This window comes from Harpia harpyja, chromosome 15 (assembly GCF_026419915.1).
Source record: "Harpia harpyja isolate bHarHar1 chromosome 15, bHarHar1 primary haplotype, whole genome shotgun sequence".
NCBI classification, from domain to species: Eukaryota; Metazoa; Chordata; class Aves; order Accipitriformes; family Accipitridae; genus Harpia; species Harpia harpyja.
The window spans coordinates 13954573-13967605 of record NC_068954.1 but is presented as its reverse complement, the minus strand read 5'-3'; the positions used below and the strand labels follow the sequence as shown (position 1 = coordinate 13967605).

Below are 13033 nucleotides of genomic sequence, written 5' to 3'. Positions count from 1 at the left end.
ATTTCCTTTTACAGTCATACATACTGACAGACTGGGGAGGAAGACAGGTTTGTATACATGTAACACTGGGATTTTATGATGTCCTGATGCGTGTGAAATCTCTCAATCCCTGGAACATACTTTAACAGTACATATCGACACAAACTAAAAAAGCAGATTCTCAAAGAAGCAAGAATATATATATATATAGTATATAGAATTATGCTACTATTTTTTTAATAGAAAGCCTAGAAAACCTCATGCACTTCAAGACATAAGTCTTCATTAATTAAAAAAGATGTATTCTGATCACATAACAATTGGTACTTACTATCTATCTCAGCAAAAATGCAAGGCACTAACCACAAGTAAACTAAGTAAGGTCAACTCCAAACAGGACATATAGCTATTCATGTAAATGGATCTACATAATACAAGAGTACCGTTACTACTCTGGTTCCTACAGGAAGAAAACTCTTCCAAATTATTCTAGTGACAACAAAATATTTCTAGCAACAATACCATTTTATTCTGTATGCATATAATTCTTAAGACAACTGGCTTCTATCGCTATAGTTTTCTTCATGTACTTAGGGCCTGTAACCTCTACAAACACTTTGTGGTTGTTCCTTGACTACTATTGATAAACTATGATGAACACTGAGAATTTTAATTAAGGGTTTAATACAATAGATTAATTTTTTTACCACACAAAGTGACTAATTTATGTCTGATGTATGGTCCCCAGGACCTTTTTTTTGAGCAACATTTAAAAATAGCTTTGAAGGCAAACAACAACTTCTTGACAGATATGCCTTTGACAAAACTGGGTGTTTAAACACATCAATAAGAACTGAAGGTAATCCCTCCTCCCCCCCCCAAATTACTGCCTTTTCTTCCTGCAATACATGAATTCATATGCACAATCTCTCCAAATTCTGCAGGGAAGTTAGTGTGTCTGATACATGAGGTTCCAGTATTGAACAATTAATTCATCCCCACAGCAGGTAATCCCACACAGTGCGTATTTTTCATTCTGAAACTGGATTTGGAGTTACTCAACTGAAATCCGAGATACTGCTAATACTTGACTAACAAGCAAATTGAAACTAGTATTCAAAATTTCATAGTGCTTTCCAGCAGCTCGCTTTTATAGGCATTGTCTGATAATGTAGGAGGACAAACGATGTTGTAGTTCTGCAAAAGCAAAAGGTAACACCAAGGATAAAAAGCAAAACAAAATTACCCTCCTTAAAACAAACAAAATGCTTAAAGTTCCTAATATATTATGTAATTCAGACTTTTGAAAGGTAAATTGTCTTAAGTTCTTTGAGAATATTTATGTTAAACTTGCAGTGTTAAAAATAATGTTCTAGGAAGTCTGTATTTTTTCTTTAAAAATTCACTATGAACCACTGCCAGTAATTTTAACTTGCATGACCAACAGAAATCTGTTTTTAAATATTTTTTGCTTGCTGTAATAAAATAAATTTCCAGTAATACAAAGAGAATCAACTTACTCCTCTAAGATACGATTAACCTACTAAATTACTTGCATTCGTCTGATATGCTCATTGAAAAAAAAAAAAATTACCTGGAGAGTATAAACCAGATAAGCATAATCATGTTAACACTCACACAACAGAATAATAAATACAGCTATGAAGAAAACAAACAGGAACTCTCCTACCTGGTGCAACTGCTTTGAATTTTTTCAGGAGTCGGATGTGAGTTTCAGGTTTAACAGCATGCTTCACCACTTCTGAGCAACCACAGTTTTCAAGGAGTGTAAAATAATAAAGCAACCGCTGGTGATCTCTACCTTCAATACTTGGGTAAACATATTTAACCATGTGTTCATGCAGCGTTTCAGGACTGGTTTTCAAAGTCTCAAACAGACCAAGACTTTGTGCTCTTTCTTCTATTTCCAGTGTCGATAACCTGCATTTAGAAATAATTTTGGCTTTAAAGGCCTGGACACGGCATGAAAGACTCTTCAGCTGCACACTTGGGAAACAGGACAATACTTTCCTTTGTTTAAGGTTCAACTTTGTAAGACATTTTGAAAGAGTAAATACTCATTCATAAATATTTAAATAGTTGTTATTGTCCATAAACAAAAGCTAAGGAGCTCTTGTATTTCCTGATCTTGTTACCTGTTGACTTGGACATGCAGATTAAGGGTCATGAATACTGAAGTGGGATTCAAAGCAGCACTTCACATCTCTAAGTATAGCTATACATAAAAGTAGACATATGTCCAGAGTATATGTACAGGAAGCCTTTTTAAAAACAAAGAAATGAACAAACCCAAACACCACCACCAAACTTGTGGCTGAATGATGCTAGAAAATCCTTTTGCCCAATTAGAAGTTCTCCCAATCAATTACATTCTATTTTCTGTAGTCAATGAGCACTTGTGCATGCTTTGAGAGAGATTATCACTGAAAATTGGCTCTTGCCCACTAGTTAATCTATTTGACACCATTATTCATGCTTAGCATATTTCATTTGACAGTTTTATCAAGTTACTTCTCAAATTGTCATCCATGAAAGCTTATGAAAATACCAGCAAGTCTTGGATTGACCTCAGCCAGTCTCACTGCTTCAGGAAATTTTTTTCCTGATCCTTTTGAAAAGAATACATCAGCTCTTTCACAGCATGAATTCAGACACCTCCAGCTGACTACATAAAAGATAGATGAATGCAATCACTCCTTTTTTCCTCAGCTGGGAGAAAAATGGGCGCATATCAAGGAAGTCTCATCTTAAGTTTATACCTTTCTCAACTGAAAGTTTTACCTAAAATCTGAGCAAAGAAGTAACCTACAGATTATTACCACCTTGACTCTTCCCAGAGTCCAATCACATGCCACGTTAGGTAGTACATTTCATGTGGAAATCTGATGTCTTCTAATACCATTTGATTTTCTTCTACCTTTAAAATTAGAATTTCAACATCAATTTTTCCTGAGTATAAATGCCACATGTAAGTTAGTGTTTCTCTTTGATATCCAGGTAAAATATGTCTCAGTTTCATTCCTAAAGATGATTTTCTTACAGCAAATACCACAAACACAACCTTCTCTCACTTTAAAAATTATTCTCTGATTTCTGAGGTAGAAGTTATTTTTTATTTATTTTTATATCTAGAACCTACCCCAGTTAGGTTGCTAACCTTGTAAGCATTATTTTAGTTCTCTAAATTCTTGTCATCTGTTAAGTGTTCTATCATATTAATGGAAATAAAGCATCATTAACTCTTAATATCAGAAAAAACAGACACTTGGACTTGATGTATTTCAAAAGTGTGATCTGAATACATTTTTCTGTCCACACCCAAAGTTCAAACTAAAGGCTAGATGGACATTAAATTGTATCGACAGGATCTACAGAGGTTTGCCATGTGTTTTTGGGGCAGGGCTGGTGGTGGATAGGAAGGGTTCATTATGCTGTTCAGAAAGATTCTGGAATAACAGATTCTGTGACAGGCAAACATAGAATATCCTCTTGCTGGAATCATAAATTGCATTTTATAGATTATTGGTAATCAAATGTGATCAGATTCTTCAAAAGAAAATTAAATTTCCATTGAATTTAAAAAAAAAATATGTAATTCTGAACAATTATCATCAGACTCATTCACAGCATAACAGAAAAACATGTGATGATTATTTGTCATCAAGTAATCAAAGAAATAGTTAATACAAACTATGTAAGTGCTTCTTTCGAGCTTCTCCCTACATAAAGTGGCTTATAGAAATACTGCATATTTGGTTAAAGAGATTAAGTCTTAGAATAAACTTCTTTTCAGTTTAGAATGAATGCATAATGAAGCATGCATTATTAATGCCATAATCCCAAGACTAAAATATACTGTAATGGCCATATGCTGTCAATCAACTTTAAAATGAGATTATGATACAACAAAAACATGCTCAGCAGCATATTATGCTATTATACTTCAATTTTCAAGACATTTCTGAATTTCATTAGGGAAAAGGTTGTTACTTTGTACTTCAATGATTTCAGAATTCTATGAATACTAACTCATGGAGGACAAGAACAAAGAATATGATAGAAAACTGTTGCAAAATACCTTAGGTAATATTCTAGTCCCAGAGAAGTCAGCTGGCTCTTTCACATTCAGCCCAGTGTTGCCATGTTTATATCCTGACTGTCTATTTTGTTTAAAGCACTAAATAATTTAGCAGCATCAAAATTTAGAGGGTATGACTTCTCTGTTTTCTGGAGGAAACAAAGAAAGTCTCAGAATGTTATTTCATCTTCTCAGATCCTGCACCAACATCTCTCAGGCTTTGCTTTTTGTGCCTCATGTTTTATAAAATGTTTTAATGCTTTTTAATTAATAGTTAATGTTAAGAGAGATACAAATATTGCTGCAAGGTAAAGCTGCTTTCACAACTTAAAATTAGAAACAAACAATACTAAATTGATCATGTCTGTCAGAACAGTAGATGATCTGCTGTATTACACAGGGGGCTCTACATCACTGTCATCTGAATGCAGTACTCAGGCAAGTAGCTTAGTCTTTCAACGAATGGGTTTATTCATCTTTCAGTGGGCAAAAAGTACTTGTCTGACTGACAAGATTTCTAAGTTTAAAAAAAAAAAAACCAAACAAAAAAACAAACAAAAAAACAACTAAAAAAGGCCCTGGAACCAATTCTGGAATAGAAACGAAAAACGAAAAGTATCCCTACCCTCATGCCCCCCACCAATGCCAGGTCTGGTCTGCCATAATCTTGTAGGCTAGAACAGTTCCGAAGAAATATTGTAAAAAAAGTGCTTCTATAAAAAACTGAAACTGAAATGAATAGATGAATAATGTGAATGGGAAACTCCAATATATTTACTTCCTTTGCTACTATGTAGAAGAGAGATCAATAAATAGCAAAACTTTTTTTAAAATAAATAATTATATAAAAAACTATCAAGGTTCAGGACATATTCCAAGGAACTGTAAAAATAACTACAAGGTAGTTTCCTGTGGGAAGAGAGCACTAAGCATTCAAAGCCATGGAAACCTAAACATTGGAACAAAAGTCCCTGAATACTTAGAAGAACAATAAGACACATATGGGCTTTTATCCTTGCTTGTAACACCTGTTTTCATGGCTGGTTACAGAAGCATCACATGGAAAAGACAAAAATTCCCAAACTATCATAGCACAAGAAATATGAAAACAGAAACCAAACTCTACCCACAATATACTTCAACTTTCTCAAAGGTTAGCACATATTTTTTTGTAACAGAATCGTATGTGTATTTGCAGGGGAGACAACTTACCCACTGTCAGTGAATAAAAATTCCAGATGGGTCATATAAACTTCCCAAAGTGGAACATTGTATCGCTGAGCCAAAGAAACAGCAATCTTGTAAACATTTTCTTCAAGTGTTCTTATAGAAAAAAAACATAAAAGAAAACACAGAGAAGTTACACTAAGCCCCTAGAGACATGACATGAAAATAAATATTTACACTAAAAAAGTAATGATTTCTTTTTAAATTTATTTTTCATAAACCAAGAAACTAGAATCACTGTTAAATAAATAGACACAAAGTATGTCCTCTTTCATTTGCTTATACTCAGTGCTCCATTTGGGAAAAAAAAAATGGAAAAAAAAACCCCAAACAAACAAAAAAAACCAGACTACAGAGATATTCCAAAGACAGGCACCTACACCACATACGCTTTGGTTCTCAATGACAGTTTCTGCTTAAACTTTGTGCTAAAGCAAAAACCTCAGTTTTCATTTCATTTCAATTACAAAGTGATAAAGGATGTAATGTGTCACAGTGAGCATGTATTTGATTTAGTTGCAACACCTATAGTGTTTTAGCACAAGTGGTATGTGGGTCCTCAAAGCTCTTCCTTAGAAGTTCACAGATAGAAACACTCTTAGTATTTGCAGACTAAAAGAAGGTGTGAAGATGTCGAGCTTCACTCTGTAGATGTCCTAGAAATACTAAAAACTGTTTTTCTGTTATTGTATATCCGTTTAACAAAACAAAAGATGGAGAATCTGTTAAGTGATCAAAGACTGAAGTTAACTTCATATTAATTTTTATTAATCCACTGAAGTTAGTATGGCTCAAGTAGACACACGTGGTTCTTGGTTTTAGGCTGGTATAGGAGCAATACTACTAAGGCTGATGCTTGGGTTTTGGGGGTTTGGTTTTGTTTTGATTTATTTCTCCAGGATAATTCCAAGAAAAATACTATTTGGTTGTAATTACATCCTAATAGACCTGTCATGAACATCTTTTTAAAAAATGCATTTAATGTGAATACTGCTGACCATATTGTTTTAGATTCTTTAATTAAAAAGTCACGTGGGACTAAGGAAAAAAGCCTTACACAACATGAATTATTACAAAACACAATTGCAGCTGTCAGTAAATTAGTTTACAAAATTGTATTAATATAAGACTCATGTTAACTCCATAAACTTGAGTGACCATATCATATTATGTTTAATACCTTCCTTTAGATTATTTACATTGTTTTCTACAATCCTGGGGAGCCAGGGGGCACTTTGTGGAGCAACAATAACTTCTAGTACATTTTCTATACCATCATCATGACCCATGTATGATATTAAAAGGAAAGCAGAAAAAACCTACAGATTAAAGAGCATATCCTCCCAGTTCTTTTTTTGTCATTTACAAATGGAGATCCATACCATATCTTGATCTACGCTAAACAAGGCTTACAGCTGGAGTCTGACTTTCTTGCCACCCCAGGTGAACAGCTGACACATCCATGCACCTTAATTGTGATTTTTACACACTCAATCCAACATATCATTACATTCCACTGTGATAGTTGCTACAGATATTGGAGAATTAAAATAAGATACGCAACGCAGAGTAGAAAAGCAAAATGTCAAGAAAGAACATAATGCTGAAAAATCTTCGCAATCAGCTATCAGAATAGCCTTTGCATTAAACTATTGCTCCAATAGTTAAAAAACAAAACCAACCAACCAAACAATAAACCACACACACAAAAAAAAGACCCCCAAAAGGCAAAAAACCCACAAACCTCTTGTAGTGACTCTTAGTTATGACAACCCCTGAAGAGTATTAGGCATTTTACATGGAATAACATGTATGCAAAGTATAGGAGGCAGAACACAAGCATTAAAATTAAAAGAAAGAAATACATTTTAAGATAAATAGAAGTATTTATTGAAATATATTTAAGAAGAAAAGAGGAAAAAGAAAAAAAAATCCCCCACACTATCCTGTCTCTTCTGTTCCAATGGCCATGGCACCTTCCCCCTCTGATTTTCCAGCACAGCAAGGCTTCCTGTACCCAACCTCTTGCAACTAGACTCAATACTTCAATGCAAACAGAAAAATTTTTAACCCAGCAAGCAATGATGTATGTATAAGAGGATGATAATCCAAACTTTTCCAAAAATACTCAGTAAAAGTCATCTAATCTTTTAGAGGCAGATGCTCTATTCTATTTTTTGACATTAAGAAGTGCCATGACAACACTACATTGTAAATTCCAGATTAGTAGCCATAGTTTGTGCAGGTTGTCATTCAGTACATAAAAGCAGATCTTTTTTTAACCAGGGACACACAACAGCTGTTACCAAATCACAACACATGTAAACTTAACATTCCTTCAAATTTTTCAGAAATCATTTGATATACTGTCCACAATGGGATTACTAGTTAAAGTGAAGGTGAAGATTGATGCAAGAACTGCACAGCGAGTATGCCACTGGCTAAGGGGAAGATAACAGGGTATTTGGGAAAAGGTACACTGGAGGTGATGAGGTTAATGGCAGTATTCTGCAGGCTAGTCCTCAACACTGATCTCAATACTTTCAATAATTAAAAAAAAAAAAAAAAAAGTACGATATATTACTTTCTTTGTATCATCAATTCAGATACAGAATCTCTTGACAGAAGGAAAAGATGATCTTTAGGCATGACCTAATAACCCTCTGCTTAAAAAGTAAATACTACAACAGCTTCTGAAATGAACTGAGCAGTTCTAAAATGAACAATGGAGCTACTGGAAAGAGTCCAGTGAAGGGCCACGAAGATGATGAAGGGACTGGAGCAGCTCTTGTACGAGGAAAGGGTCAGAGAGCTGGGACTGTTCAGCCTGGAGAAGAGAAGGCTCAAGGGGATCTCATCAGTGTATGTAAATACCTGAAGGGAGGGTGCAGGGAGGACGGGGCCAGGCTCTTTTCAGTGGTGCCCAGTGACAGGACCAGAGGCAATGGGCACAAACTGAAACACAGGAGGATCTGCCTGAACATCAGGAAACACTTTTGCACTGTGAGGGTGACGAAACACTGGAACAGGTTGCCCAAGGAGGCTATGGAGTCTCCATCCTTGGAGTTATTCAGAAGCTGCCTGCACATGGTCCCTGGCAACTGGCTCTAGGTGGCCCTGCTTGAGCAGGGGGGCTGGACCAGATGACCTCCCAAGGTCCCTTCCAACATCAACCATTCTGTGACTCCATGATTCAGTGAAAGAAGAAGATGATATGAATGCTTTAGTTGCACAATAACTCAATCATACAAATGAGGAGTGGCTCTTGGAGCTAGTGGGATCCATTCCCCCTAGCACTTTATAAACCTTACCAAAATCCTGTCTTTTTTGTCGTAAGAGTGGCATGCAGTGGCAGCATGAGGCAACAGAGGTTTAAGGAAATGATATGGTATAAATGAACAACAGTAACAAGCTATTCATTGTCAGGATAACAGTGACAGGACAAGAACAAGTCGTTGTTACACAATGAAAAGCTGAAAAAATGGCCATCACCTTGTAAAGGACCTTTTAACTTTCCTTTACATGCCCTTTTCATATGCAGGCCTGTCCCTGGAGCCCAAGGACTGCCAGAGAAAGGCCCACTGAAGGTTCCAGTGCAGACACAGTTTAGATGTACTTCGTTATGTGCTATTGCACCAAGACTGGTGCAAAAACAAAGTCAAGCAGTTCTTGTGAATGGTTCTTAGCCACCCTGCCTGTGGGCTAGCATGCATTTCCAAAGTATCAAAAAATATGCCTGTGCAGTAGCATTCAGCTGGGATCTTGCTGAGTATCTTCAAGCTCACAGAAATAAACATTTGGCAGCTCAGAGCAATTTTGAGGTTTTTTCCCATCTCGTTCTCTCAAACCTCTGTTGTACCATACATGTGCATGTGTTTGCTTGCAATCGCCGTCTTTAACATTTTTGGTTGACATCAATCAGCTACAAAGCGTGAGAACCACCACTGGATTCAATCATAATAAAGGGAAATGAGATCCACTTTTCCAGTTGCCCATCCTCAAAAAACGTTTTTAAAAAAAATCCAACTTAGGGAAGTGAAATGAAGATTAGCCTTTAGTTTCCTCTCGTGTTTGAAACAGGAAAATGAGATGGAAGGCTACAGCTGTTTGTTAAGTGCTGCAGCAGCAATGCATCAGGGAGAAAGGGCTGTGTCTACACTGGCAATAGAGCAGAGCCGCATAGCAAAAGCATACACAATGGTTCAGAAGCTAATGTCACTAGTAAGAACTGAAGTACATTTGAAGTGGTTTTATACAGGACTTTTTGGTTTAGTCTTCTGCAAAGGGACCTCGTTCATATGCATCAAAATCATTCTGAGAACTCAATAAGCACAAGCTAAGTTATGAAGATTGCTTGGTAATTGCACAATTTTTCTGAAAATCTAAAATAAGTATTTCAGATCGGTGACATCAGACAAGGAAGAAATTGGTACTACATCACTAAAATCAACCGCTGATTTCAACATTTTAAGAGAAGTAGTGAAGGGCTGAAGACCTCAGAGTAGGTGAATGAAAACAGAAACAAAACCCCAAAAAACAGCCACCCAAAAGCTGGCCTTAAGTAAAAGAATGATTTAGAAACCTTATACACCATAGTTAGCCTGAAGCTATATGGGACTACACTCAAGAATTCGCATTCAGTCTTACTCTGGTTTCCCTAATTCCCTTCCAGATACATTCTGGCACTATTTTGCCCAAATAAATAGTTAACTGCTTGAGAACTATACTTGATTAAGTCTGTGAGGCACCCAGATCTTGAAATATTTGATAAATAATGCATAACAAGCTCTAATCACAATACACCAAATATGGAAGACAAATTTGACAACTATTTGTTAAGTAGTTTTACAAATTCCTCATTCTCCTACCAGGCTGTCTTGTAAATAAGATACCATCTCTTCCAGGTGTTGTTCCTGCAAACTGCACTTCATAAAAGATTGAAAACAGGAGGCACTTAGTGATAATTCAAAAATAAGAAAAAATATGCTACAAAATTATATCAAATTTGCACATTATTTTCATTAGAAAATGCAGATTAGGAGTCAACAGAGAAGATTAAAGCAAGGAAGCTGCAAGCTGAACAAGTAACTAGTTGGATCTTTGCAACTGCCTAATATGGGACTACTACTCTCATCCACACGCTATGAAGCCTCATTTTTACTAACCCTTTCATACTGTGTTTCAATCCTACTTATTGTAAGGAACTTTCTCTTCATTTTTACTTTATTTTTACGAAAGACAGTATCTAAAGGACTCTTGGATGAGAATGTAAGCAAGCATGCTGCATCTAAAATAAGTATCTGTAATAACAGAAGGATTTTTGTATTGAAGTTACTGTAGATAACCAAGATGTAACATTCACCTAGTGACACACTACTGATATGATATGTGCTCAATGAGCAATATATACAAAACACGTAACTCCAGTGGAAACATTAAAAGATGCTTAAAAGCTATTTTCATGAATGCAGTGCCAAAATCAATGCAGGTATGGATTTACAGATGCAAAGCAGCAGCTTAGTGCTCAAAACCTGAGGTTATACTACTATTCTTATTCTGCATTTCATATCAATGTTTTTGTACTAACAAATTTCTATTGGAATTGTAGCTATGAGTAGCTACATACGTGGAAGACTGTAAACATCTAAATATGCTCTTCAAAAGCTTTATGAACAGAGTAGTTGAAACTTAGGTTACAAATTATATTAAAAGCTTCTTACTGCACAGAACTTTGACAGTCTAGAAGCTACTGAACTGTGATTGTCTTCAAAACATATAGAGTTCAAGTATATTCATGACTTGTTCACAGCTTAAAGTACCTGCATGCAGATGTTGATTAAAGGTACATTTAAAATGAAAAGACAGTACTACCCTATATCTTCCTTTTTTTCTATTTTGGATAACTGAAAGGTGAGACAAAAGCATTCTAAGTATCAGAACATGTGCAGTGAAAGCTCCAGGACTTCCAAATGACTACAGGGGAAAAATATTGTAATATACAGCAGCTTTAACTAAATTATTAAAAATCAAGTACAGTTTATTAACCTTTCTTGGTTTGTTTTGTTTTAAACTATAGTTCATTACAAACTTTGATGTTTGGGCATACCCTAATAGATTGCTAGAGCAGGTTTACAGGACATGAAAGGAAAAGATCAGACCTCCACCTATGCTCTGATTTCATTCATCCCTGATTAACTTTAATACTAGCAGTTAATAAACAAAGAGTTACAGCTTCCATTAAAAGTTATCAATCCATTTATTTGAGCAACATTTCATTTAAGTGGAGTAGTTGAATAGAAAAGGCTCCAATTGTAGCAGCATCACAGTGTAAATGTCTAAAGCATCTGGTAACTTATCCCTTCTAAAGGTCAGCACTCAATTTACTTTCCTGATTAAAGCTTAAAGTAATTCCATTTTAAAACAAAGAAAATAAACATAATAGACATTACTTACTCTGCCAATCCTAGTATTGTTTCTCTCTTGTACTGTCCATCTGCTGTAAACCTCTGCACATCCACTCCTTTGCCAAGTCCTTGCAGAATCTGAGCTTGAGTGAAATCCAGTAGTCGCTCATTGTAGTAATGCAGCTGATTTATCAAAGTTGTGATTTCTTCAGGCCAGTCTGTATAGCCATACTGACTAACATGCTTTGTGACCATCTGAATCAACTCTTTTGGATCAGCCTGTGAAAAAAATTGACAACAAACTAAAAAAAGCCCTGTAAATTTCTGCAAAAAAATTTACCATTTTATAATTGATCCCTGTGCTCAGAACTGAAATATTTGTTTCCATTTCTGAGAATTTATAAGTACAACAGAATTCCAAATCTTCTGTAAGGGCTATTTGCTATGATGTTAACATTTATCCTGTTGGAATGTTTTAGACTATTCCATATGCTACAAAAATTCAAACAAACTTACCTAGCCAAATTAATAGTAACAAGTACTTCACTATGACTCAATTTATTTGTAATTAACACCTTCATTTTTATTAACATTAAACTAGGCAACTGACTGGTAAAACACTTCAACAAATCAAAGAAAACTTACCAAATCTCACCTCAATTACAAACACTACAAGTAAGTCTACTCTAAAACAGAGACTCTATCTCAAAAAATAAGAATGGAAGCAATATTACAAACTGGGTTTTTTTGTTACTGAATTGCTGATACACTTCTATTACACAGAACGGATAAAAGGAATAGCTTAGCATCTTAAGTGTCGAGCACTGATACTTTCAAAGAACGAGAAGTGTTGCAAGTTCTGCAAATTACACGAGGCATTACCTACACCCTGAAATCTTCAAATAATTAAACATTGATCATCCAAGGATTGGGACAACCTTTGTTTTCAAAATACCTTCATCACAAATAAAACTTACTTTTCTGTGTTAAAAATTATGCATCAAGTGCATATTTAATCAACTATTAACTTCTGTAGTCAAAAACCCACACAGCAAAGCAACAAATCTGGAACATGAAACAAATCCAGTCTGAATGTCTGAATATCTGAAACGAAGAAGGAACACATGTACTGTAGAGAGTTCCCAGTTGCCTCAAGACCTGGACAGTGCTATGTTTAGGCACCTCCACTTGAATACAGCTGTGTGCGATATGTAATCACTCAGCACACTCAATACCTTGTTTTCTCTCTTCCATGAAAAACGAGGCCACGAGCAGCACAATGCCATAAGGAAGCACCATGACTTCTGTGTAGCACCCACTGAGG

General features: G+C 35.5%; 1 protein-coding gene across 2 annotated transcripts in view; it reads right to left on the bottom strand.

Moving 5' to 3' along the window:
* The window catches only part of NBAS (NBAS subunit of NRZ tethering complex), a 191999-nt gene that overhangs the window by 66683 nt on the left and 112283 nt on the right, over positions 1-13033 (bottom strand). For both annotated transcript variants that reach the window (XM_052810054.1, XM_052810055.1), the window contains 3 exons: positions 11759-11988; positions 5291-5401; positions 1670-1920 (listed from right to left, as the gene is read on the bottom strand). In XM_052810054.1, coding sequence (XP_052666014.1) covers positions 1670-1920; positions 5291-5401; positions 11759-11988 — 592 coding nt within the window. The remainder of the gene's footprint in view (positions 1-1669; positions 1921-5290; positions 5402-11758; positions 11989-13033) is intronic.